At 43.3% G+C, this 26,876-nt stretch overlaps 4 protein-coding genes across 5 annotated transcripts; 2 read left to right on the forward strand and 2 right to left on the reverse strand.

Annotated features, from left to right (window-relative positions):
- Positions 1–688: 688 nt before the first annotated feature.
- Positions 689–3,155, reverse strand: E1B28_009136 (uncharacterized protein). Its single transcript, XM_043154003.1, has 5 exons — positions 3,004–3,155; positions 2,727–2,950; positions 1,982–2,654; positions 1,777–1,910; positions 689–1,722 (listed from the first exon to the last, which is right to left on the reverse strand). The coding sequence occupies exons 3-5, from the start codon at positions 2,268–2,270 to the stop codon at positions 997–999; spliced, it is 1,149 nt and encodes a 382-aa protein (XP_043009290.1). The 5' UTR covers positions 2,271–2,654; positions 2,727–2,950; positions 3,004–3,155; the 3' UTR covers positions 689–996.
- Positions 3,156–4,209: 1,054 nt separating this feature from the next.
- Positions 4,210–7,574, reverse strand: E1B28_009137 (uncharacterized protein). 2 transcript variants are annotated; one of them, XM_043154005.1, is made up of 15 exons: positions 7,483–7,574; positions 7,028–7,429; positions 6,771–6,962; positions 6,626–6,679; positions 6,499–6,558; positions 6,402–6,446; positions 6,162–6,342; positions 5,818–5,963; positions 5,685–5,761; positions 5,613–5,625; positions 5,521–5,553; positions 5,323–5,460; positions 5,145–5,264; positions 4,921–5,082; positions 4,210–4,863 (listed from the first exon to the last, which is right to left on the reverse strand). In XM_043154005.1, exons 3-15 carry the CDS (start codon positions 6,855–6,857, stop codon positions 4,405–4,407), a joined length of 1,575 nt encoding a protein of 524 aa, XP_043009292.1. In that variant the 5' UTR covers positions 6,858–6,962; positions 7,028–7,429; positions 7,483–7,574; the 3' UTR covers positions 4,210–4,404. The 2 variants fall into 2 exon arrangements, with proteins under 2 accessions (XP_043009292.1, XP_043009291.1); XM_043154004.1 differs by lacking the exons at positions 6,771–6,962; positions 7,028–7,429; positions 7,483–7,574 and having other exon boundaries at positions 6,626–6,761.
- A 357-nt stretch (positions 7,575–7,931) lies between these two features.
- Positions 7,932–9,179, forward strand: E1B28_009138 (uncharacterized protein; the record flags this gene model as incomplete). Its single annotated transcript, XM_043154006.1, has 6 exons — positions 7,932–7,977; positions 8,038–8,365; positions 8,420–8,571; positions 8,621–8,736; positions 8,788–8,907; positions 8,967–9,179. 6 exons carry the CDS (start codon positions 7,932–7,934, stop codon positions 9,177–9,179), a joined length of 975 nt encoding a protein of 324 aa, XP_043009293.1.
- Positions 9,180–9,216: 37 nt separating this feature from the next.
- Positions 9,217–9,925, forward strand: E1B28_009139 (uncharacterized protein). Its single transcript, XM_043154007.1, has 3 exons — positions 9,217–9,479; positions 9,536–9,668; positions 9,735–9,925. Exons 1-2 carry the CDS (start codon positions 9,354–9,356, stop codon positions 9,662–9,664), a joined length of 255 nt encoding a protein of 84 aa, XP_043009294.1. The 5' UTR covers positions 9,217–9,353; the 3' UTR covers positions 9,665–9,668; positions 9,735–9,925.
- The last annotated feature ends 16,951 nt before the right edge of the window (positions 9,926–26,876 follow it).

Here is a 26,876-nt window from a genome sequence, read left to right on the forward strand (position 1 = left end):
AGTAGCTACCGCGAGTCGGAGACTATGGTATAGCTTGAAGAAGTTGACTCTATGTCACTGAATTGAACACCCTAGCGTCATCCCAAGTCTCTTTCCACCGTCGCTGGATGGCGGGTCTGGGTCACCCAATACCTCTTTGGATAGCTGAAAGACTACTGTAGTAGCTACTGCCTTTACTACATGACTGAGCGGGGGGACGAGGCGACCGAAAAACCCCTCAGACTCGTTCCGGATCGTCTTTGCATTTTGCATTTGCCGCGTCTCATGATATACTCCAATTATGCACAACTTGACCCATACGTCCATCCTGTATCCCAAACGAGAAACATGAAAGGCCAAAATTTAATTACGTTGAACCGTCCATCCCCTCACCCACAGCTTACTTGAGGCAGTGGCTCCTTTCTATTTTTTCACCCCTTTCAGGTCTGGGAAGCAGCGGCATGCAGGTCGCATGCAAACGAGTAAAGTACAATTAAAACAAAAAGAATGAAAAGGCGATTTTTTTTTGTGTCAAAAGAAAAAGACAATAAAGAAAGAACCTTGAGGTGGCAATGAGGAGCTCATCAAGATCAGTTACCAGCGAAGGAAAAAAAGACAACAATAAAATTACAATAGGGAGATGTACACCTATATCAGCTCAAGAAGACCGACGTTGCAACTCGTTTCTAATCGGCGGTTTCCACTAAAAATGGTCATGATGTATTGTTGGTGTTATATTCATCGAGTGATATTACAATGATCGTTGGTCTGTTGGATACAACAACTTACAGAAAGCGAGACAAGTGATAGAGTTTGCTAGTGCTCGAAGGATTAGATCGCAGAGGATAGTCTATGTCCCGTGGAAGAGCGAATAAGTATAAATTAACGAGGCGAGGAAAACGATGAACGAATGATTGCGCGTCGCTATGCCTATGAAGCGGCACAGGCAAAGAGAAGAGGTGAAGGATGAAATCGAATAATGATAGATGTGACAAAACAAGAACGGGGAAAATGTCGTCAGCAGGCGGCAACAGTTGTATCTAGAGGAGAGATAGCAGGGGGATGTATTGCGAAACCGTGATTCGCGGTTTCATTGGTGGCAAAAGGAAAGTTCCAAGAGGGTGGCCATCGATGATTCCAGGACGATCTTCCCCTCGGTGGCTCCTTTTCCGCCTCACAATCAAGGTCCGTATCCATATTCTCCGTATCAGACGCAGAGTCATAGAATACGTCGTCGTCGACATTGTCATAATCGTCATTTAGATCGTCTTCGCTGTACAGAGTATCTGACGAACAACTGTCCTCGTCTTCATCTCCCACACACGTCGGCGAGTTTGAGACCGCTCGCCGTTCAGGGTGGAGCCAGCGGCCGTACCATCTCCCGAGAAAGACCTTGATTTCCGACGACAGACCAAGATACTCAACGTTCCTAGCTATACCTTCCCATTCAATCGTGCCTCGGCAAAGATCTCTCTCAATAAAAGATGTTTCTCCAAAGTACATCCAGTGAATGAGATGGTCTATGGAGGTGGGATCGGGGACAGGCAAGAACAGAACCGGATGTTCCGGAGTTGAGGCGGGAAGCAAATGAGGTAGACGGTCGGCAGGGATGATAAAACGACCTGACGATGTTCTGAGAGGCGAATTCAGTGATAATGCTGTGGTGCTGAGGTCGAATGGGGATGCCCCACTGAATAGGCCGCGTAGAAAACTTGAATGGGCGGAGAGATAATCGGTGTGTAACTGCGAAAATTTCAATATCCAGAGCAGAATCGTTTCCGGATGGATCATACTGACCTTCAAATACAGCCGAGGTATGAAGTTTAAAGATGGCTCGGTGACTCTACGGCCCAAACCAGAAGGGTCATAGGAGGGACGCGAGGAGAATGGCAATGAATGTGCTTCCTTCCGGGGATAAGGCACTGGTATGACTGAGTACAAATATCAATTAGATCATAGATCAAGATGTGCACCAAAACAGCGAACAAAAAAGAAAGCGCACCTAGCGTACAATCCGCTGTCGTTGGTTTATCCCAGTAATGGGGAGCCAAAAGATGGAGCTGGTCCAGGACGTATTGAAGAGGAATTCCAGCCAGTGAAGGCGGAGGAAATGGTTTGGGCACCAAGGAAAACGACGACGAGGTCGTAGATGATGCTGCTTGATCAATGTGAGCGACGCCCATGTAATTGGGAAGGGAGGGTTTGCCAGCTTCACGGCAGCGTTTGGATGAGATGGGAGGCTTTATCTCGAGCCTTTTAATGGAATGAGGTGTCTTATTGTCCAATGTCATGCTGGAGGGGAAATGTCCTAATCGACCAGCCTAGAAAGGAGAAAAGGACCCAGAGCAAAGGGTAGATCTCTGATAGGCTTGTAAACCAACCAAGTACTGTTGATCCCCTTTCGCGGGAAAAGAATGGGAAAGCTCGGGGAGCGCGGTTCACGACTTTATCAACAATTTCTCTCGCCCGAAATGTCGGCCTCGTGATATCAAATGCGCTGTCGATGCTTTTATTGTCTTTCCACGTTGCCTAGTCACAGAATTTGAATATTGGTTTGTCGTCGTCGTCGTCGTCGTCGCCGTGGGAACCTAAGAGTTGAAGGACGTGAGTCTATCGAGACTCACGCAACAGTGATTCAGATGGTCAGCGTGAAAATCTTACAATACCTTGGGCACCTGTACATTGACGTTATTGCCTGTACATTCCAGATCATTGACCTTTGGAATGATGATTGACTGCGTGCTCACAGTTTCCTCTGCGCTGATTAGATCAACCGAGTTTTGGCTATCCCTATGTGGTCTTTCAATCCGGGCCAGCACAAATTGGTCGTAACGGAAGGATAGATTTTCTCCGCCAGCTGATCTGTCTTGTCGACAAGCGGTGCAGAGCGCCTCCCTTATCCCTACGACTCTCGGCCGGCACCAGCACGCCCGATTGTACGCAGTATCGTGCAGAGCACGTAGAGGACGTGCTAGTTTGTTTTTGATCAGTCCCATATCAACGATACAAGGAGGACAAACACACCAGCCACGCCGGTTACTGTTATTGATAGTAACTGCCGAGGTAGGTACTCTCGAACACGTATTGCTCGAGGTTTCGGATCGTTTTACGCATTATTACTTGGTTGAATGGTTCGCGGGGGAGGTCGAAGCTGGCGGTAATGTTTTCCCAACAAGTCACGGCACGGCTGTTCAATTCGACCTGGCGGAGTTTGAATTACATGATTTGCAACGTTTGAAATTTTAGAATTGAAACAATGATCAGCGATCAACGAAAATTGTCAAGCCCCCAGCGAATGTCAAGCAGGTATGGGCAGTTCTGCAACAGGCGAAAAATGCAGATATTGACTCTAAGGTGTGAAACTTTACTTTTACAGAAGAGCCTAATGAGATACTCGTTACGCGACTGAGATCATTGGAGAAGAAATGGGATTGGTCTTTACACTCGTACGTGATTTCGCTCTAGGTTGAAGTCGGTCCAAACTATCCTCCGCCACTTGCTCAGTACTTTTAAGTAGGGTCAGTGCAACCGTTTATCGTCTGAAAGTACTCCCGTTGATAACAGAAAAGTATTGTCTTGACATGAACAACTTGTCATGGTAAGCTTATCCTTTGAATGCCTTTTCCAATCCTCGATTGCTTACTACTTTAGCTCCATTGGAGAGACGTTATGACACAAGACTTAGCTGTCATACTCCCCTCGAACCCTTGTAACCCTACTGGACAAGTCATAAAAGGAAACGACTTTGAAAGAGCTTGTACACCTCGGGTTGAAGTCAAGAGATAGAACTGAGAATGCGCAGGTCGGACGTCAAAAGGTCACTGGCTGCAAAAGCTTCCGCAACCAATCCTTCGTTATCCTCAATAAGCTATGCAAAGCTGTAAACGCTGGTGCATGCGGTAAACTTGAATGGGTCTCAGCTTTCCGGATGCGAACGTGTCGGAGAGTTTTGAATGAATCTAAAGACCAAAGCTTAGCGAAGGAAGGAGACGAAAGTTTGTGGAACTCACCTTCTCGATTTCATCCAGAATCTCGGACCATTGTCTCTCAATTCGAGGCCATCATTGGGAAATGCGAAGAAAGGAATGACCCAAACAAAAGCGTTGACTCCCTCAGAGCGTAATAGTAGCAGTTGCTTAACATTCGAAGATTTCCATCGCTAAGTTCATGTGAAACAACCTTACAACGCACATGCGCGCGAACGAGAGGAGACGAAATGAGAATAGGTGGGCTAGATTGAGGTGGAGTACGACATCTAGACTTCATAACCTTATTGTGATCAGATAAGATAAAGATTCGAGTGAAGGTGATGCAAATCCTTGATACGTTCCATGTCTACCAATATTGAACATTACACTTTCTAAATTTCAAGATCGAGAAACCGTTCTTTGTCTACCATTTCTTTGAGCACGATTTGTCCCAAATCTAGACGGTCTCCGCAGGCGTAGCATCGACATGTCCTCGAAGCCTTTCCTCAACCGGACTCTCCGTCCCATCCAAGCTCTTCTTATAATTATGCCCAAACGCCTTCATTCCTTCCTTCTTCGCCTTCTTCAACACCCTCCCGATCGCATCCAAACCTTTATCCAAATCCTCTTTCGGTGGTCCAAACGACAAACGAACAAAATGATGGCAAGGAGAGTTGAATAAATTCCTCCTATGACTCGGGTTGATGTCGAAGAAAATCCCGGGAATCACGATCGTTTGTTCTTTGAGCAGTTCCTCGAAGAACGTTAGTCCGTTGTTGAGTGGTGCAGGAAGTTTTTCGAGGTTCAACCAGATGTAGAACGTAGAGGTAGGGGGAATATCTACGTCCAATCCGAGGTCGTGAAGACGGCGGAGAACATGGTCACGTTTGGATTTGAAGTGCCTTTGAAGGGCAATCTGGGATTTTATACATTTCATTGAGCACCGGAGACTTCAAGGGTAGGAGACACTGACCTTTTCTTCTTGCACACGAGCAGGATCTAGGAGAGGGATGGCGGCTAGCTGCAGAGGGTGGTTTGCACCGCCGTCAAGGAAGGATCCGGATTGAGAGAGTGCAGAGATGAGGTTCTTTGGTCCAACAACCCAACAGACACGCCAACCTGGAAGGCGCCAGTTCTAAATCGTAAGGATAAGTTCAGGCATAATGGACGCGGTAGCTTTGAGGTTCAACTACAGACCTTTGTCAGTCCGTCCACAATCACGACCGCATCCTCATTGACATCATCAATGTATTCAGCCGAGGAGATTGACTTCCCGAAATCTTTCTCATTTTCAGGGTAGATGTACCACGAATAGAACTGAAAAAGATGATATCTTAGATCAGTGCTGGAAAAGGATAACCGCAGTGTGACGTGCCTCGTCCAATATGACTGTAGTACCCTCCCTCGTGAGGTGTACAAGCTCTCTCAAGTCGTTTCCCTTCATGACTTGTCCAGTAGGGTTACGAGGGTTCGAGCAAAGGATGACAGCCAAGCCTTGTGTCATAACATCTCTCTAGAGCCAAAGCAGTAAGTAATCGAGGATTTAGAGAAGGCATTCAAAGGATAAGCTTACCCTGACTTGTTCGAGGTCAAGACGATACTTTTTCTGTTTTCGACGAGAGTTACTGTCAGCGCCGATCATCGAGAACCGAGGAGAATGAATACCTCTTGTTGAAGGCTACGGACATGAACAGCCAAATCAGCCATGGATCTCTGAAAGAACAAACTACTACTTACGCAGTGGGCACCGGGACCAATCTCCTGAACGCGCTCAACATTTGATCGTACGCGGTATAGTCAGGCACTTGGAAGCTCTATACGCGCTACGCGGTCAGTCCTCTGGAGGGACAAGCACACGAATACCACTTACCGTGTAGACATCTCCAATGACAGCAGCAATTCTAGACAAACCAGATCGACCACCAGGAACGATACAAACGTTCTCATACGTGTACTGACTTGCTTTGCCTTTGCGGTATGTGTGGTTGTAGAGTTTGGCCACGGCTTCGCGCAGGGCTATGAAGGAACGTGGGGCGTCAATCAAGTGATGGAACAGAAATCACAGAAAATGAGTGGCATAATGTGGCAATCAGAATCATGATGTAGGGGAAAAGATCATCGGACGGGACGTCGTTTCGTGTGATGAATCATGAACAAGAATAGGAAACTAGAGGGGGGGAAAAGGGTCAAGAAATGAAAGCAGCGGCAACACACCTTTGACACCAGTAGTGGGAGCATACTCCAATGAATCCGTAGGCACGTTGACATAACTCGGTCGTGGTGGTGCATCTGGGATCGGTCCTACTTCAGGTGCTCCTTGACCCAAATTCGCCCACGAATGAGATTCGGTGTAGCTGAAACCGTTCGCAATAGCACGTTCGCTACAATAGATGACCTGTTTGCGAGTTGAGATAGATCGTTTGAGATGATCACTGAATGACGATGAAAATTTACCCCAGTGCTTCCTGGATGTTCAATACCTGGGACAGTTTCTTCGTCCTACACACATCGCGATAAGAATTCACAGAGTAGACAATAATACGGGACGGACTGGGTTGACGATTTGAGGAATAAGACCTTTGGGTTGATGGCCAGCAGATTGACGGAAAATCTAGCGATAGCGACCCCGCGTCATGGTGAGAAGCAACGACCAAGGATCGCAAATACTTGGAACTCACGACATGGGCTTCAGACTCCTTCTCGTGCCTATACTGCTTGATGACATCGCGCACCTGGCCCACAGCGTTAGAGAAAGATTGTACGTGGGGGAGGTGGAAGTGCATTGGAGGGGGAAACAGTAGTGCTGGTTAGAATACTACGCACCACATCTTTAAGTCTGCCAAGGGGAGTTCCAGGACGTGAAGGATATGGGCTGTGGCCTGGCTTAGGGCTGCCAGAAAATAGTGACATACTAAGCTGGTTGGGGAAGGCGCGTGGTCGGTGTCAATCGATCTTCTTCAGTATATATAACGCCTTATTTATAGCACAAGTACATCATCCATGACCCTTTCGTTTCTAGTGAGATTCTCGACCATCAGACTGTTTCATGTATACAATCGGATTCAAGGAACTTGACCAACAATGATCCCTTGAGTGTTCAGGTCGTTGACTGGAATATAGAGCATTCATTCCATCGTGCTACACTTTTAGTGCTAGCGCAAAACATTCGGGGATAGCCACCATGTGGAAAACATGCAAGATGGGCTTCCATGCATCATGGCATTGAGATTGAGATGCGCACTTTCTGCTAGCGAATTGACTGTGCCCGTACCCAAGCTTCATCGATAAGAATAGTTCCAGCAGAGCATCGACCAATAGTGAACGTTGTGCGCGATTTAGAAACTTGGGGAATGCCACGAACACGAGTAATCGTACCACAGGAAACGGAACGCTGGGCAAACCACTCATTCATCTGCTGTATAGTGTACGAGTCCGTTCTGTGTCATATACATGAAAGTCCCGGTATGATGTGCTGTCCTTGGCTTTTGAAGATCACCGCCGTGCTGCAGCCGCGGGACAAAGGTAGGAGACTCACTAGGTGCAGCTGTCCTAAAAGTCCTCCAGTCAGATTCCTGTTCAAGATATTGTGTATCGGGCATTCGGTCGTAGTCGGCAATGAGATAGCGCTGGAGAAGCTAGACAGCGATGGCGGAGTTTGAACTGCACGACGACGCGTTGGTCAAATCGTGGGCGAGCAAATCGGTTTTCGATTGCAATGCACAATGCACTTTCTCGTTTCTCAAGCACCTCTCGGGCCTCTCCGGAAGATGACACTGCTCAGAGTAGCCCATTCACTAACAGGAACGACTGAGGAAGAACTAGCATGTCGCTCTCTAGTCCTGCCGCAATCGCCTTATCCTTTCTTCTGATTCTCTTCGTATTTCTAAATTGGTCAAGACAAACGAATTTCCCTCCTTTTCCTCCAGGTCCACCCACGAAATTGATATCTGGAAATCTTCATCAGCTTCAGCGAATTCGACCCGCATGGGTCGGGTATATGAAGTCAATATGAAGTGGCCAGAGAAATATGGTGCGTTCTCTACTATCCTGTCCTCTTCTTCATCCAAGGACCCGTTTCTTATCTTTCTAGGACCCGTTCTCCATGTTCGCGTTTTCACGCGCCGAATCATCGTTCTGAACTCCTCCAAATCCGTGATAGGCTTATCCGAAAGCAGGTCGAACATATATTCCGATCGGCCGGTCGTTTGGATGTATAAAGAACTCGTCAGGCGTAAGTTGGCCGTTTTCAACATCTCTTCGGCTCACCCGTGGTTTCGCAAGTATCAGACGCTCTTGAAATCCGCTTTGTACAAGCCCGATATGCAGGAGAGGTATCAGGAGCTGCAGGAACGATATTCGGTTGTGCTACTGGACTTATTGAGATGCGAGCCAGAAAAGTTCATTGACCATGCTAGAAGGTGCGTTATCTCACCAGCAGAATATCCCGGTCTCAAACTTACGAAGGTCCATAGAAATGCTGGTTCAAACATCCTGAAATTGGCTTATGGATGGCAGGTCAAAGACGAAAACGACTATCTCGTGACTCTGATGAAAGAGTCGATCGCAGTACAAGAGGAATTGATCGCACCTGGAAAATGGCTCGTTGATACCTTTCCGACTTGGAGTGCGTACTTCTTCCACTTTTGATTTAACCCACTCATGGCATTCTGAAGTACGGTTCATCCCAAGTTGGTTTCCTGGCGGGGGCTTCCATATCAAAGCCGAAAAATACAGAGAAAAATTGACCCCAATCGACCGTTTCCCACATGCATGGGTCAAGGAGCAGATGGTAGGATGACGTTTATATATGGTTCCGTCGCGTTGTTCATCCTGAATACAGGCGTCTGGGAATTATATCCCACCGTTCACGTCCATGCAATTGCAAGAGAACCTCTCTGAAGAAGGAGACGATATTGTACTATGGACAGCTGTCGCTTTGTACGCAGGCGGTGCTGATACAGTGAGTAGAGAATCTTGCTGATTCCCGTGAATGATTCCGCTTACTCGCATTTCCATTAGACGGTGTCAGCTACGACGAGTTTCTTCCTGGTCATGACCCTTTATCCTGAAGTACAAAAGCGTGCTCAAGATGAACTTGATCAAGTCATGGGCCAGGATAGGCTGCCCCATATCAAGGACAGAAAGCAGCTGATTTACGTACAGGCCCTTCTCAAAGAAATTATGCACTGGGCACCAGTTGTACCATTAGGTATGTGCGGGTTCGTCTTCTGAAAATTTCAGCACTATAATAATATCCCTTCTTTTTCTGGTCCCCTCACCGAGTAACACAAATTGATCAATATATGGGATATACGATCCCTGAAGGTGCTACCGTATTCGCCAACATTTGGTCAGTATGACTCTTCTTCTTTCTGTTTGACTCTGACTCTTCTTCTGCATAGGGCCATGGAGGTGTACACAGATCCATATACTTTTAATCCTTCGAGATTCCTACTGGGTGAAAATGACAGACTACCTGAAACTATCCTCTCAAGTTCGCGTTCGGACTCTTCGGAAGACGAGTGTGTCCTGGTAAGCACATATGAATACCTCTTCTCTCAATTGCCCTCTTCATATTATTCCCTTAGAGGCCCGATTTGCGGAAGACAGTTTCTTCACTAGCGCAACTCGAATCCTGGCCACATTTGATATTCAAAAAGCTATTGGCGATGATGGAAACAGACTTGAACCTGCAATTTAGTTCACATCTGGTTTAATTCGGTAAGAAGTGCCGTTCAACCGTAACTGAGAACCTTCCATATGCTCATTTTCTTTCTTTCTCTACAGGCATGCAAAGCCGTTCCTGTGCCAGTTTGTTTTGAGAGACGGTTTGGCGGGGGCACAGGTGCTTAATAGTGATATGGCTTAACAAGGTGCTTGCTTTCCTCTTATTTAAGGTTATAATTAACCACATGGATTATGATACAACACAAATGTACTAAATAATACAGAGATTTAATATACAAGATTGACAGACTAAAAACATGGCCCTCTAGGAGAGAAAATTGAAATATAACAGAAAATTGGAAGGTTTAGAAAAGCACAGGCAGTGAGAAGAACAATTTTTTGCTTCAATTACAGTTCCCTCTCATGGAAAGTTGGTGGAAAGTAAAAAGGGAAGCCATGATGCTTGCCATATCTGGATTTCATGCTTTCAGATTTTGTGAAAAATGATGGCAGGTGTGAAAATTAGATGAACGGTTGTCTGACAGCCCTACCATCAGCAAAAACCGTAGTGAGATGTATCCCCATGAAACCAGTGGTAACATGTAAATATGGATATACCAGCATGTGTGACATAATATAAATCCCAAAACCCAGCAACGATAGTTATGACGTTGGCGTCTAGTGACTGATGTAACATCTTGTTATGGGTGCTATAGCAAGTTACAAGGGTTATAGTAAGTTACAAGGGTTATAGTAAGTTACAAGGGTTATAGCAAGTTACAAGGGTTATGATGAGTTGTGAAGGCTATTTCAAGTTTTCAGTAATACAGCAGCAGGTAATGTAGAATATAGCAGAAACTGTGGATTATACTAGATCACCTGATTTTGGCTATTAAAAAAGAAATTACTACATGCTTTTGTATCTATTTCATATATTGCAGCTTTATTATTATTATTATTCTTATTCTTAGAAGTATATATTGTACTTATATCTTATATTGAAACTTGTTTATTATTATTAGAAGTATATATTGTACTTATATCTTATATTGAAACTTGTTTATTATTATTAGAAGTATATATTGTATTCATATTTGAATATTACTATTACAGGTATTATGTACACATATCACATGTTTGCTTTCATAAGTCAACTATGTATATATCTATGTAGCAAATAACTACATTGTATAATTTGTTTATCATAAGAGGGGACTTTTACTTACAACTTCTTGAAGGGTGAAATTGCACCATATGCTAACTGTTATGATGGTGTTACACTCGTGGGTAGTGGCTGTCCGAACTGTTATGAGTACAAGAAATGACATAATTTGGCAGTGGCTGTCCAAACTGTACTGGTACAAGAAATTGTCACAAACCAGGTCACACCAACTGGGTCACACCACACCCCATTTCCCCCGATTCTCCTCTGATTTCCCCCTTTTAGCTCTTGGACCTCCTAAATATGGTTTATATACTGGTACAAGAACTGACCTAATTATTGCTTCTATCTTATCCTTATCTTATTCTTATCTTATCAGTGGCTGTACAAACTGTACTGGGACAGAATTTGTTGTTGCATTGCTATACAGTATGTCTAGGCTCAGTTTTTTACATGAAGGTTAATCTGTAGGTTAACTCATGCAAACCTGACATCTATCTAACCTTAGATTTGTATTAGGGAGGGGGAATACCGGTTGTGTAGTAAAATCAAGGGTACTAGCCTGTTAGGGCCAAGTTCTGACCAGGGTTATATCTAGGGTTAGAAGGTTCTCTTATAGTTATGAAGTGTTATGATCCCAAGGTATAGTAATGACCATATTATATACAGGATTGTAACCCTGTTATGACCAAGTTCTGACATGGTTATAAGGTTCTCTTATAGTTATGAAGGGTTACATTTCACTGGAATTCATTCCAACTAGATATAAGGTATATTCACACTGGTAACTAGTTATAATGTTTTACAGATTTTGCTGATGACTGGGGCAAGCCATACAGTACAGCAGATGGTAGTGGACGGTACGGATATATACTGTATGGTTGGGTCACTTTTTTTGTTTGATTTGAATGGAAATTATGATTATGACTAAATGAGAGCTGTTATGTAGATGTCATTATATTAAAAAAATTAATGATTGTTGGGCTGCAATATTTTGGTCTTTAAGAAGCTCAATGGGGGGCACTGGAAGCTTCAGTAGGGCTGCTCGCCATTACTGTTCTTGACAGGTGACAGGTGCTGTTAAATGGCACCAGGACTGTCCTCATCAGCATTTGGGCAATTTGATGGTGAGGTTGACCCAGGTTTTCTTGAATTGTCAGGTGGTTACACAGCCACACCACCCGACAATTCCACACAACCTCATGTTTCAAACTGTTTGAGGTGGACACAATTAATCAGATATCCTATTAAGCTGAGGATACTTGTGAATGAACTCAGTGGTGATGCTTTTGAGGATTCTTGGTGGTCAATGGTTAGGTACTTGAGTTGTTGGACAGACCCATCAATCAGGTTGTGAATAAACAGACTGGGGTTGCGTTAATGCGACTTAGTTGACTATGCTACACGGTTCTTTTTGCACTTTAAACAGTGCTACGGAGCGATATTTATCGTATTAAGAACTAGAGTGAGCCCAAATTGCTAGTTAAAGCTAGTGCCGCTAGTAGAATGTGCCATAGGCGCAGCTAGACCAGTTAGAGAGAGCCGTAGATTGTGTCAGAAAACTGTATGACTGTTCGAAACCTGTAGAACGCTATGAGCAGAGGACTTAAGTGGTAATTCACCGAGTTCTACTCTCTACATTCTACTATGCACTGGCATATCAAGGGATTGTACTATTAGAAGACTTGTAGTCTTCACAAAACTGTTAGTAGCAGAACTTAACGAAGTCAAAAGACCTTCATACTAGGAGTACCTACTTCTATGGGGGATTTAGTTGACAAGAAATTGGACGTAAGACCACGCAGGCTAGGAGAAATTTGATATGACTCTAGATCGAGTCTAGATCTGAGGAAAAGACAAAAAGACATGATACAGGTCCCAGATCACAGATAGAGTACCTAGGAACCAGGCAGGAATGAACAATGGATCTCGGAGTCCACACTGTTCATGTGCTACGGTGATTCGGAACTCTGGATCCATATGCTGGAACTACTTGGACACACAAAGTCCATATGATTTGATAACTTCAAAATGCAGGATAAGATCCGTAGGCAGGAAATACCATATGGTATGCCTATGTAGGTCCATTCTACATGCTGAAACAAGAATGAAGAATGGTCCAGATTGGTCCAAAACATATGATTCGAATATGGAAAAGCTCCATAGACAAGATTCTGCACATGTAGCAGTCCCTAGTGATAAGACTCTGCATGGATTCGTAGCTACGGTAACGGCACTAAAAAACTACTACTAGGTGCAGCAAAACACACTCCAAGCACGAAGTGCGCAAAACCAAACCCAACACTAGCAATTAGCGTAGTTGATTTGTGGAGGTCGGTATCAATGGACGCTCTCAGCAAGGTTTACTGAGAACTCTAAGATAAGACTTCAAGGGTGGGGCTTTATATGGTTCAAAACAAATTCAAATTCTGTGTTCACAAGTCAAAATGACAAAGGCTTTCTACGAAGTTCACTACTTCGAGGAGGTGTTCAATTCTTTCTAAGTTCAAATAGAACTATCAAATTCAATTCAAATTCGAGTCAAAGTGACTCTACAAGTTCAAAGTTTCCAAGTACCAAAGTGGCAACAAATTCAAATCAAATTCAAAGTTCAAATCCAATCTTTTCCAAATACAAACACCAACTTCGAAGAAGTGGGGCAAAGTATGAGCCAGAGTCCCCTAGTGAAAGCACTTAGGCTTCTGTCGTAGGTTACTGGGGAAATACTGCTGCTACCACCCTTCCTTATATACGCCTTTTCGAATAAATAATAATCAAACGTCGAAGATATGATAAAAAGTCGAAAATATAGAGAAATCCCTTTCAGAGATACCAAAGTACCCTTAATCAGGTATAGTATACGTCAATTAGATATCAAACTGTCCAGAATATAGTATTCCTTATTCCTTTTCCTCATATTTTCTTTATTCCTGTTCCGAGTCGGATATCTTTGACATTTGCATGTGGATACATCCTGACCCTTTTTGTTTCCAAGGCGAGTCCCCATGTGCTCCCTTGTTCTCTCTTGTTCTATCCGATCTGGAATAGTCCAAAACTGCTCGATCTACATTCCAGGGATCGTTCCTATGGTTCTTTCCTGGTAGAATGTCCTTTCTGACCGGACATCGTCGACATCCGCCCCTTTTCTTGTTTCCAGCTGTAAGTTACAGCCACCGGCATTGTTTCTGTTCCTTAAGTCCAAAGTGGACTTTAGATAGTTACATCCGTCCGATTGTTACTTCCAGATGTACTTCTAAGAGTTGTTTCCGTCTTTTCAACCAATATCGAAGAAATCAATAAATTGATAGTAAAATCAAGTGTCCCCATGTTTGCTACAGGTAATTGTGAGTGAGACGAGGCCTATCCAAATGAACGAAGGTTTTTAAAGGCTGCTTCATCAGTTCCTACAGGTTTCGGAACGTCGAAGACTCTCATCTATAGGGTGTTTCGTACTTTCTGTACTTCGGATAACCCGCAAATAGACCCGTGCTTTGACTAGCAGCTTGGGCTTGCTCTAATCCTCATATTATGTTCCCATTTTGATTATATTATATATAAAAATGTTAAAAATACGTTTATTTAGGTACTAGTAGATTATATCCGCGATAACGGTAAGACTAATTCAAACGATTGGAGACTATTGCCCTTGACAGACACGAAAACTAAGTCCTTGGCAGACACGAACACTAAGACCCTCGACGGATCACGAAACAGTAATCAAGACCTCAGAAGCCTATGGACGGATAGTTCTCTAGTTTGACCTCAACGGTCTTGTATAGTTCAAATCAAATCTTATCGTTTCACTGCACAAAGACAGGGCAAATCTCTCTATTGGTGTCAAGAGCAGTTACTCATGGGCAACCCACTCAGGACTTTCCTATGCATGGGTAGTACTTTTTTATCTACAGATACATGAGCTGCTTTTATACTACTTCTACACTAGCTTTGTAATCCTATCTCAACTTGTTTCATCTCTAAAAATAATGCACCGTTATCGCGGATATAATCTACTAGTACCTAAATAAACGCATTTTTAACATTTTTATATATAATATAATCAAAATGGGAACATAATATGAGGATTAGAGCAAGCCCAAGCTGCTAGTCAAAGCACGGGTCTATTTGCGGGTTATCCGAAGTACAGAAAGTACGAAACACCCTATAGATGAGAGTCTTCGACGTTCCGAAACCTGTAGGAACTGATGAAGCAGCCTTTAAAAACCTTCGTTCATTTGGATAGGCCTCGTCTCACTCACAATTACCTGTAGCAAACATGGGGACACTTGATTTTACTATCAATTTATTGATTTCTTCGATATTGGTTGAAAAGACGGAAACAACTCTTAGAAGTACATCTGGAAGTAACAATCGGACGGATGTAACTATCTAAAGTCCACTTCGGACTTAAGGAACAGAAACAATGCCGGTGGCTGTAACTTACAGCTGGAAACAAGAAAAGGGGCGGATGTCGACGATGTCCGGTCAGAAAGGACATTCTACCAGGAAAGAACCATAGGAACGATCCCTGGAATGTAGATCGAGCAGTTTTGGACTATTCCAGATCGGATAGAACAAGAGAGAACAAGGGAGCACATGGGGACTCGCCTTGGAAACAAAAAGGGGTCAGGATGTATCCACATGCAAATGTCAAAGATATCCGACTCGGAACAGGAATAAAGAAAATATGAGGAAAAGGAATAAGGAATACTATATTCTGGACAGTTTGATATCTAATTGACGTATACTATACCTGATTAAGGGTACTTTGGTATCTCTGAAAGGGATTTCTCTATATTTTCGACTTTTTATCATATCTTCGACGTTTGATTATTATTTATTCGAAAAGGCGTATATAAGGAAGGGTGGTAGCAGCAGTATTTCCCCAGTAACCTACGACAGAAGCCTAAGTGCTTTCACTAGGGGACTCTGGCTCATACTTTGCCCCACTTCTTCGAAGTTGGTGTTTGTATTTGGAAAAGATTGGATTTGAACTTTGAATTTGATTTGAATTTGTTGCCACTTTGGTACTTGGAAACTTTGAACTTGTAGAGTCACTTTGACTCGAATTTGAATTGAATTTGATAGTTCTATTTGAACTTAGAAAGAATTGAACACCTCCTCGAAGTAGTGAACTTCGTAGAAAGCCTTTGTCATTTTGACTTGTGAACACAGAATTTGAATTTGTTTTGAACCATATAAAGCCCCACCCTTGAAGTCTTATCTTAGAGTTCTCAGTAAACCTTGCTGAGAGCGTCCATTGATACCGACCTCCACAAATCAACTACGCTAATTGCTAGTGTTGGGTTTGGTTTTGCGCACTTCGTGCTTGGAGTGTGTTTTGCTGCACCTAGTAGTAGTTTTTTAGTGCCGTTACCGTAGCTACGAATCCATGCAGAGTCTTATCACTAAGAAAAGACTTCATTTACATTGTACATCTCGACTTCAAAGAAGTTCGCTTCGAGAAGTTACCCTATACCCGTTGGACTTTACGGAAGAATCTGTCAAAATAGCTCCTAAAAGCGACCCACCAGTTGCGAATAAAGGAAAAGCGTTAGAGACTTCTAAGAAAAGAACAACTTTGACTTCGACTGTTGCAGGACAGTCACAATTGTTTGATCACAGTCTCTCAAATATTCAGAAGAAGCTTGAGGAACTGAGAAAAAGGAATACAGAACAAATAAGAGATTCGGAAGCAGCCCGGTTAAGAATAAATCAATCTTTAGCTGAGTCGCCGACGAAAAGAGGGTATTTTACCGTCGAAGAAGGCATTAGTACTGCTAGTCTAGTACCATTACCATCTTCCTCACGTGAATCATCTTTATCGAGTTTGTTGTCAGACGTAGAATCAGAATTTAGAATGTCGAATAGAAATGAATCAATGGCGCCGACAGAAATGTCGGATCGCCCACCAAAGAACTCCTGGATGGAGCTCTCCGAAGAAGCGAGAGATGTCCTGAAAGGGGACAAATACAAGTTGCGACTTCAGGTCTTTAGTAAAGATCACCCGGAACATTTCGAAGGTTGGCTTACAGCCTTAGAGGATTATTTCCGGTTCCATAACATAGAGAATGGTGAAGTGCGGATCAATTTTACTATGACCCAGATGGACATAGCAACCAGAGAGCTATTAGCGGAGGTTGTACCGTCATCTTGAGGTTATGATTGGGAAAAATTCCGAGAAGAGTTACTTAAGGAATTCCCGGAAGCGCAGGACAGGAAGATTGGCTCTCGTGAGCGTCTACTTGCCATTTGCGAGAAAGCGAAGTATATACCGATTGGACATACCTCGAAGTTAGCTGCGTTTAATCGTGAATTCAACTTAGAATCGAAGAAGTTGAAAAATGTGAATCCGCCGTTGATTACGAATGTGGACCTAGTCCGGTATTATATCAACACCTTGGAGCCCCGCTTTGCGGAGGAGTTACGGAAACATCTGTTTGCCAAAGCCATGGCAGAGTCCAGTAAGGACATGGACATCGCTGAAAAGCTAAAGAAACGTCAGGATCCGTGGATGATCGAAGATGTTCAGGAAGCGGCTATCAACATGTCTGTTACGATGATACAAGGTGCATATTTACCAGAAGTAGGACAATCAGGTAGAGATACCTATGCGGGGTTAACGCCTGCAGGGTATACGATGCTTCATGGTGTAAGACAGTCTGAAGATCAGTTTTTGAGACCACCGGTCCCGGAAACTAGGGAAAAGAAATTCAAAGACGAATGGGAACAGAAAGTTTCGTCTTCGATGGACACATATAATGTGAAACTCCGAGAATTGGGACAGCAAGTCTCAGAACAGAATAAGGCAACGGAAAATAATAACCGATTACTCCTTGAATTGATGAGAACAATGAAAGTGAGCACCGGAAATGGGACTCAGAATAACGGAAACCAATACCAACGTCCTGGTGATAGAACGCGCAATGGAAATGAGTCTTCGTCAAAGTCTAACTGGGTCGAGGATATGCAGTGTTGGTTCTGCAATAAGGAAGGACATACCGTGAGGGACTGTCCGGAACAAGCAGATTTATTGGTGAAAGGAATTTTGAGAAGGAATACTGATGGAAAGTTCGAGTTGAAGAACGGGGACCGGGTTCCGTTTGTGAGATTCGGGGAACCAGGACCAACTCGTGCGGAAAGGATTTGGGCAATTGCCAAAGAGAAAGGATGGACGGCTAAGACTTCGGTGATGGCGCAGAGCTTAATGTTTGAAGTCGAAGAAGAGCCAACGCCGGTCTCGAACTTCCAGTTTGTGCTGGAAGAAACTATCAAAGAAATGGGTGACTCAGATGAATCGAAAGTATTATCGGTTCTGATGAAGAAACTCAATGGCTCAAAAAACTAGAAGTTCCAAGGAAAGGGCAGGGCAGTAAAAGGGATAAGGCCCAGGAAAAGACCCTTGAGGAACCTCGAAGATTGAAGCCGGAAGTTGTGATTTCGCCGCCGAAAAACTTTGATAGATCCAAGTACGTAGTTCCACAGTTGAGAAAAGAAAATGAAGAAAATGATAATGCGCCGACTTCAAAGAAGTCAAAAGAAAAGGAAACTAGCGAGGAACAAACTTCAGAGAAGGAAGATCCTCAAGAGAGACACTTTGATCGGGTAGAACCGATTGAGAGGATATTTCAACCAAGGGATTTTGCTTTACCCAGGAAACCAGAAGAAGACCAGGGAAACAAAGGTCAAGGAAGCCGGAACATTTCAGAGAAAGTCGAAGACATTAGAAGGGCTATTAGGCCTAAGTCGGAGAAACTTTCTTTGAATGATGACGATTGGAAAGTCGTAAAGCAGAAAGCGGTTGAAGAGATTGCGGACAAAATTCTGAGACAGGAAGTTGAGATTTCGACGTCGCATGCTATAAAAGCTTCGCCGGAATTACAGAAAGCTTTGTTAAGGAAACTTAGAAATCGAAGACTGCCTAGAAGGGATGCGAAGTCCTTTTTCGAAGCAGAAATAGATGAAAAGTTAGTAAAGCAATTTTCTAACTTTGGAACGGAAAGTGAGTTCGTCGATCTCGATGAACTCGAAGTTGACCAAACATTTGAAGTTTTGGAAGAAGCTAGAGGACAGCTTGAAGCTGGTTCAATAGTTCAGAAAGATCCGGTGGAACAGTATATCAGAGACCTTCCTATGGAACAGCAGCGTAATGTTTTTATAGTTGCTAATGTAATGGATGGTCTTCAATGTATTTATCCAGAAGTCAATGGGTCCAAAGAAAGAGTAGAAACTATCATAGATAGTGGATCTCAGATAGTTGCAGTAGATATGGTTGTAGCTATTGGACTTGGAATGATTTGGGATCCAGACACAAATGTGGTTATGCAATCTGCAAATGGTCAACTACAAAGGACTAAAGGATTAGCAAGGAATGTACCTTTCACATTTGGTGAAGTAGAAGTTTTTTTACAACTTCATGTTGTCGAAGATGCTCCTTATCAGATTTTGTTGGGAAGACCTTTCGACGTTTTAACAAACTCAGAGGTTCAGAATTTCCCAGATGGTGATCAACTCATAGTAATCACTTGCCCTAATACTAGAGTAAAGTGTACTATACCAACTTACCCTAGAGGTAAGGGAATTAAGATTCGCCATAAAACAAAGAAGCCAATCCTTAGAAGAGAAAATGCTAGAGCCAGACAGGCTAGAAAAGAAAGAGAAGATGAATTAAAAAGAGAGGAAAATTCAGAAATAGAAAATTTTCAATGAGCCTTGAGGAATTGCTAGATGATCAAGGAGAGGTTGCATTGAGTTTTATTTTTGAGGATAATAAAATTGAGATAGAAGGGTATAAATTACCAGAAAAGAATAACTTTGAGTCAGTAGAATTAGCAGAAGCGTTTGTCTTAGCTAGTAAATCTGATTTCGAAGAAGTCACAGCCTTGTTAGCCTCTAGCGCTAGAATAGAAGAAATAGAAAAAGGATTAAGTGGAGAGAACCCACTTATCAATGATAACTCAGAAACTCCTTACGGAAACCCTGAGAATCTAACAAGTTTAGAGCCAGCCTCTGTATTTGGGAAGTATAAACCAGTGCACTTGAAGGTTAGACCGCAACTTGCACCAATGCCAGAAGAATTTAGGGTACAAAGGAATATTACTGGAGATCCACTAGCGGAACTTCCAGAACTATCTCCTAATCCACCTGAATATTCGCCTGGAGAAAGATATACTTTAGAAAGGAAAGAGGTCATTGACAAGAATCACTCTGAAGATTTCTTGTGGCCAGAAGAAAGGAAATTGTTGCATCATTTCATGACAGTACAGGAAAAAGGATTTGCTTGGTGTGCAGAAGAAGGAGGAAACTTCAGGACAGACTTCTTCCCTCCAATCAAATTTCCAGTACTACCACATACTCCATGGGTGGAAAAGAATATTCCTATTCCACCTGGGATTTATGAAGAAGTATGCAAGATCCTGAAAGATAAGATAGCAGCTGGTGTTTACGAACCCACTACTTCGTCTTATCGGTCTAGATGGTTTATGGTTTTGAAGAAAGATGGAAAGAGTCTGCGCTTAGTTCATAGCTTAGAAGCTTTGAATAGAGTTACGATCCAACACTCAGGAATTCCACCAGGAACAGCAGAGATAGCTTCTAGCTTTTCTGGAAGAGCATGTTTAGGCATGTTGGACATCTGGGTTGGTTACGATGAAAGACTGATAGATGAAAAGTCAAGGGACTATACTACGTTCCAGACTCCATTTGGTCCTTATCGTTTGGTTAAATTACCAATGGGTTGGACAAACTCTGTTCCATTATTTCATGAAGATGTATCATACATCTTTAGAGAAGAAATGCCACATGTCACAAGACCATATATTGATGATGTTCCTATCAGAGGACCGGCCTCTAGATACGAAACACCAGATGGGTCATTTGAAACCATACCAGAAAATAAAGGAATTAGAAGATTTGTTTGGGAACATTTCCAGAACGTAAATCGGATAGTTCAGCGCATGAAGTATGTTGGTGGAACCTTTTCAGGTCCTAAAGCATACTTGTGTGTATCAGAAGGGTTAGTAGTAGGACACAGAGTGTCCTATGAAGGAGAAAAGCCAGTAGAAAAGTTGGCGGAAGTCATCCTATCATGGGACCCTGCAAACTTTGAAAACAGAACGCATATAAAATCTTTCTTGGGCACAGCAGGACAAATGCGAATGTTCATTAAGGATTATGCGAAAATTACACGTCTGTTGACTAAGTTAACTGCAGCGAACATACCTTTTGTCATTGGGGAAGCGGAGATGAAGGCTGTGAGAACAGTTCAAGAAGCTATTCAAAATGCGCCAGCACTCAAACCCATTGACTATGAAAATCCTAATGGAATTACGTTAGCGGTAGATACTTCATGGCAAGCGGTTGGATTCTACTTATATCAAGAAGATCCAGAAAATCCTCGCAGGAAGTTCTTCAACTACTTTGGTTCCATTACCCTTAATGAAAGAGAAGCAAGGTTTTCTCAACCGAAAAGAGAATTATATGGTTTGATGATGGCTCTAAGAGCTACCAAATATCAGACCTATGGATGCAGAAACTTAACAGTTGAAACCGATGCTAGCTACATAAAAGGAATGTTAGACAATCCTAGTAGCGCGCCAAATGCCAGTATCAACCGTTGGATAGAAGAAATTAGACTCTGGAGATTTACCTTAGTCCATATCAAGGGATTAGTACATGGGCCAGATGGTTTATCGAGACCGCCACCAGGTGGCAAGTCAACTGAGAGACCAGAAGGTTGGGAAGAATTTCTAGAGGATGATGATGGAAAACCGGTAAAATTCAGGATGGGTGAAAACCAGACTGAAGAACCATTAGAATTTGAGACCTTCAAGGATCATATAGATCCTAGGTCAGGATATTTTAATGAAGTTGTAGACTTCACAGAGTTAGCTACAAATGTAGTGGATTTTGAGGAAGAATTGCAAGAAGTCAGAGATGAAGAAAGACTTTGGGCTTATTATTTTGAGTCCTTTCATTATAAGAAAGAAAGTTGGGCTAGAAGCTATTCACTAAAAGAAGTGGTAGTTATCCCATCAGAAATAGACTTGGAATGGTCAAGGGACCATCCATATGATGAAAGTCATCGAAGTCAAGAAGCAATTGATCAAGATGAAGGAATTCCAAAGATTATTGACTGGTTGGTCAACTCAGACTCAGATGTCTTGAAATTAATGACCGCATCAGAGAAAAGTAAATTTATACGAAGGGCTGCTAAGTTCTTTGTAGACAGTGAAGGAAGATTATACAGAAAGTCTTTGGATGGTTCTAGCCATCATAGATTATTTGTACCTAAGGAAAAGCGAATGTGGATGCTAGTTGCATCGCATGACAACTTAGGGCATAAAGGAATGTTCGCTACCAAAGCTCTTATTGAGAAGCGATTTTGGTGGCCTCACTTAGAGGAAGATGTGGATTGGTTTGTCAAGTCTTGCAAGCCTTGTCAAGAACGGAAATTGGAGTTACTTAGAATTCCGCCAGTTCTTACCCACACTCCTTCTCTATTTCAGAAAATACATATTGATGTTATTAAAATGACACCTGCTAGTAGAGGATGCAAGAACATTGTGCATGGAAGATGCGCGTTGTCTAATTGGTCTGAAGCAAGAGGTATCGCCAATGAGAATGCAAGGCAACTTGCGGAATGGTTCTTTGATGACATCTTATGTAGATGGGGAACACCTGAAGAGATCGTAACAGATAATGCTCCTCAGATGTTAGCCTTGACTAAATGGTTAAGAGACAAATATGGAGTTAGAGGTATTCGTATCTCACCATATAATTCTCAGGCCAATGGAAAGATAGAAAGAGCACACTTTGATATAAGACAAGCATTGGCAAAAGCCACCAGTGGGAATTTACACCACTGGTTTTATTTCTTGAAACATATCTTGTGGGCAGACAGAATTACAACTAGGAAGAGTCTAGGGTGTTCACCCTACTTCTTTGTTTTGGGGGCAGAACCTATTTTGCCTCTAGATCTGGTAGAATCTACTTGGTTAGTCAAAACACCTGAACGGGTTTGGACCAGGGAAGAACTGATTGGATTTCGTGCTCAAGCCCTGGCAAAACATCGTACACATGTATTAGATATGGTGCAAAGGGTATCCGAAAATAAAAGAAGGAATCTAAGAAAATTTGAACAAGACTATATGCACACTATAAAGCCGTATGACTTTAAACCGGGTACATTGGTCCAAGTTCGAAATACTCAGATTGAAAAGAACTTAGATAGAAAGATGTTTCCTCGATACTTGGGTCCTTGTATAGTAATTAGAAGGACAAAAGGAGGTTCGTATATCTTAGCAGAAATGGATGGGACTCTTATGAGAGGAAAGTATGCTGCTTTCAGAGTTCTGCCTCATGTGGCAAGATTTACTCCGATCGAGTTACCTTTGGAAATAGAAAAACTTATACATTTATCTAAAGAAAAGTTAGATAAATTAGTAGAAGAAGATGAAGAAGTTGAGTATGGTCCGGACAAAGACTATATCTTCGACCGAATTCCTAACTTGCGACTTAGCGAAGAGGAAGCAGACATCGGACACAACTTCGAAGAAGTTGAAGAAAGCGATGTCGAAGACTAAACTCAACTTCAAATCAATCACATTTGCGCAACAGCGCTACAGACGACAAGTACAGTATAAGTCCAAGCGAAGTGTATGGGTTATATATTTTACTTAGAAAAGGAAAACAGAAAAATGGTAAATTAGGCGGAGACGTAGCCAGTCTTCGAGGTCTCGCCTTGGACAGAGACGTCCTTGATGGCCTCCTCGATGGATTCGGTGTCCATAGAATCGTCGATACCTAATTTAGCAAGGCGGACGCGATTAATTTCGTCGAGCTGAGAAATAGTGAACTTGTACTGGTTGTGAGTGTAAAGGATGGTATGCTGAAGAGTAACCGCCTCAGTGCGCAAGAAGTTGGCAACAGAAAGAAGATGCTCCGGATCGTATTTGGAAAGGTTGGCAAAGGGCAGCAGCCCTGCAATGTGAAGAATACGTTCGTGGCCTTCCTGACGAAGGCGGAGTTCCTCTTCGATGTGTCAGGACAGTACGAAGTAAGAAAGGAATAAGAGAAGATACCGGGTGTTTCTTCAGCGGTGTCAACGATTGGAGTTGGCAAGCGAGCCTTCTTGGCCCTGGACAAAGCCATGGCGGAAGTACCGTTAGGGCCACTCTGAAAGGAATAATTAGAATGTAACAGAAATCGAAGACTTCAAGAAACTGACTTTCTTGAACTTAAGGGCAGAATTAGCACGGGCACCCTTGCCCTTGGCAACGTCCTTACCAGCGGACTTGCCTTCTTTCTGTTTGAGGACGGAATGGATAGAGGCTTCGAGCCCCTCCATCTCCTGAAATTTAGTAAGGAAAAACAGAAACAGAGTTGGAAAGTACCTTTGGCTTAATGGAAGCGTCGGCGACGAGTTCCATATCTTCGTCAGAGTCGGACCCGACCAACTCCGCAGATTTCTAAAGGAAAGAAACTATTAGTAATATCTTCGACATCGTTGAGATAGGAAGCGTACAGCAGAGCGCTTGGAGCCTTTGGCCTTGTTGCGAAGGGTTTCCTCTTGCTTGGTACGAATGGCCTGCACCTCGTGAACGAAAGCGAGATGACCGCAGTAGCTGGGAACCTCAGACACGCCGGGGACCTTCTGGAGCTTCTCGAGAAGCTCGACACATTTCTTGATGAAATTAAAGGCCTCGGTATCTTTCGCGATATGGTAGATAGACATGGAAACAGACTACGGAAGTTAGTCAAAGAAGAAAGGATACGAATAGAAACAACGTACTAGACGGTTGGCAATAGCGCGAGCGCCTTCATCGGCGAGCACGCTCATATTGCTGGCGAGCATGGCTTCCATATGTTTGATGAAAGCATCGTTGTGCTTAAGGAAGTGGTCACGACCGTTCCAGGCAGGGACTTTGCTGGCAGTAGACATATCGAAGACGGTACGAGTTGAGAGTGTAGAAGTAAAAAGAACGGAAAATTGGGTGAGGATAGGAATGGCCTCACTGAAGCTTTTATACCGAAAGGTATAGTCAACGGAGTTGACAGTTCTTTTGATCAGGGGGAGAGGACTTGAAATTCGAACAGAATTTTGCGTTTTGCAACTAAGCAACGGCTAAGAATGGATCGTCGATGTTGGTGCAACAGCCCAGAATTGCCGGAAATTCGATCTTCCGAATAAACCCTACACTCTAAGAAACAAGAGAACCATAAGGAAAACCATGAGGATGATCGAGATGCCATCGAGACACATATGGTTTCAATGTCGAAGATGGGGTCTTAGTAAAAGAAAATAGAAAAAGCACATTGAAAACAAGATCTATACTACGGACAGCGTGGCGTAGGAAATGTAGATCATGTCTAAATAAGGAAATTTGATCGGAACTCGACTTCGAAGATTTAGGCTACAGTAAATCCGCGGATATGTACCTAGCAGTGTTGAGTTCAAAGTCAAAGAAACCATAGTAGGCTTGTGGAGGAACATATTGGATGGAATCCGATACTATGAAGAAAGAATAGAAAACGGCGATGCACCAAGCTTCGACAGCGCCTGGAATTGAGGCAATTTCGAGCTTCAGGAATCCGACTCGAGCCATAGCGTTCGCAAGTCGATGAAAGAATGAGTGTGCAGCCGTAGGAAAAATGTGATAGCAGAGGGGACCCGTGATAAAAGGTCTCTGTGCTGGATCGAACGTGAGGACAAACTTGAAGTAAGGTCCGTCAGAATGACGTAGGGAAACCATGAATTGGAGTTGGATGGCTAGTTCAGCTTCTCGTTTAGTCGAAAGAGGCGTACGAAGAACGATCTGGTCTCCAGCAATGTAGTAGGAAAGCCCTACATAAGGAACAAAGTTCCTAGGGTATGCCTCTATTCGATGTCTAGATTCGAGATTGCGTATCGAAGACATTAGAATGGACTTACTAGAAACCAATAACTCATACAGCACTTCAATGGCTAGCTTCATGTTTGTCAGGATAGAAGGGAATATAGAAAAGAATAAAGGGAAAGTAGGACTTAGGGGTCTCTTCGATATCGTTGAAGTCACTAGACAGGGGCTAACGAAGGCACTCTGTCTAAGTCAAAAGTCTTCGAAGACTCTTAATTCCTTTATCACACAGTAATAGAAGGAAAAATACAGAGTGTATTTTTATGCTACACAGTAGCAAAGATATAGAAATACATTTTTTAAAGTAGTATGTATACTACTGAACAGATAGAAGCATTACAAGAAATAAGAAAAGAATAGGTCCCGAGACCAATGTCTCGAGAACCGCAAGTCCAAGCAATAGTCCATTACAAGATATCGGCGAAGGTCTCTAACAGGAATAGTTAGTGAGGTCGAAGATATCTAGGATATGAGCTGGACTTACACTTAGGTGAACGTCCAAGAGGATCGGAAGACGGGGCAACATCCCCAGGCGATGGTGCCTCCATCGAACGCTCTTTCCCCTCGACAACCGTTTGACCCGGCTGTTGAACCACGGATTCCTCAACTTCCCGAGCTGACGCGCTGTCATCGTGAACTGGTTCCGGAGCGTTCTGCTGAAAGGAAAGGAGTATTTAGAAAGGAAAATAAAAAGGAAAATGGATAGAAATATAAAGAAAACGTACTTGAGCGGCACTGGTCGAACCAAGAGCGACAGAGAAGGACTCGCCGGTTGTCGGGTTGAGAAAGGTCGTCGAAGACCCATCCACCTTGACCTCCGTGAACCCCTCTGCCTCTCCATCTTCCAACGGCCAATCAAAAAGGGCACTAAGCCCACGGATTGTCTCCGAAGAGAGCGCCAGACCGTCCGGGTGCAGTTGAAGATATTCGAGAACTACCTTCGGGTTGATGGCGACATCTTGGACCTCGTGAGCCTTGTCGACGATGTTGGCACGAAGGGAGGAAATCGAATCTTGAAGAGACCGCACTTGTTCATTGAGCTGGTCATATATCTTCAAGAGCTGCAAGAGCTCGCCTAGACGCGAATGGAAGTCTAGAAAGATACGTTAGTCAAAAGAATAGAATGGAAAACAAGGACTTACTGCTGGGGGTCGAACTCGCCCAGTCCCGGATGATGTCCATCCTAGACCAGGACTCCGACTTCGG

This window comes from Marasmius oreades, chromosome 5 (assembly GCF_018924745.1).
Source record: "Marasmius oreades isolate 03SP1 chromosome 5, whole genome shotgun sequence".
NCBI lineage: Eukaryota > Fungi > Basidiomycota > Agaricomycetes > Agaricales > Marasmiaceae > Marasmius > Marasmius oreades.

Coding starts and splice junctions, on each gene's coding strand:
- E1B28_009139 (XM_043154007.1), top strand. CDS start 9,354: ATGGAGGTGTACACAGATCCATATACTTTTAATCCTTCGAGATTCCTA. Junction 9,480..9,535: donor CGGAAGACGAGTGTGTCCTG/GTAAGCACATAT, acceptor TTATTCCCTTAG/AGGCCCGATTTGCGGAAGAC.
- E1B28_009137 (XM_043154005.1), bottom strand. CDS start 6,857: ATGTCACTATTTTCTGGCAGCCCTAAGCCAGGCCACAGCCCATATCCT. Junction 6,680..6,770: donor TTGGCAGACTTAAAGATGTG/GTGCGTAGTATT, acceptor GCTGTGGGCCAG/GTGCGCGATGTCATCAAGCA. Junction 5,964..6,161: donor TCCCACTACTGGTGTCAAAG/GTGTGTTGCCGC, acceptor GTTCCTTCATAG/CCCTGCGCGAAGCCGTGGCC.
- E1B28_009136 (XM_043154003.1), bottom strand. CDS start 2,270: ATGACATTGGACAATAAGACACCTCATTCCATTAAAAGGCTCGAGATA. Junction 1,911..1,981: donor GACAGCGGATTGTACGCTAG/GTGCGCTTTCTT, acceptor ATTTGTACTCAG/TCATACCAGTGCCTTATCCC. Junction 1,723..1,776: donor TACCTCGGCTGTATTTGAAG/GTCAGTATGATC, acceptor AAATTTTCGCAG/TTACACACCGATTATCTCTC.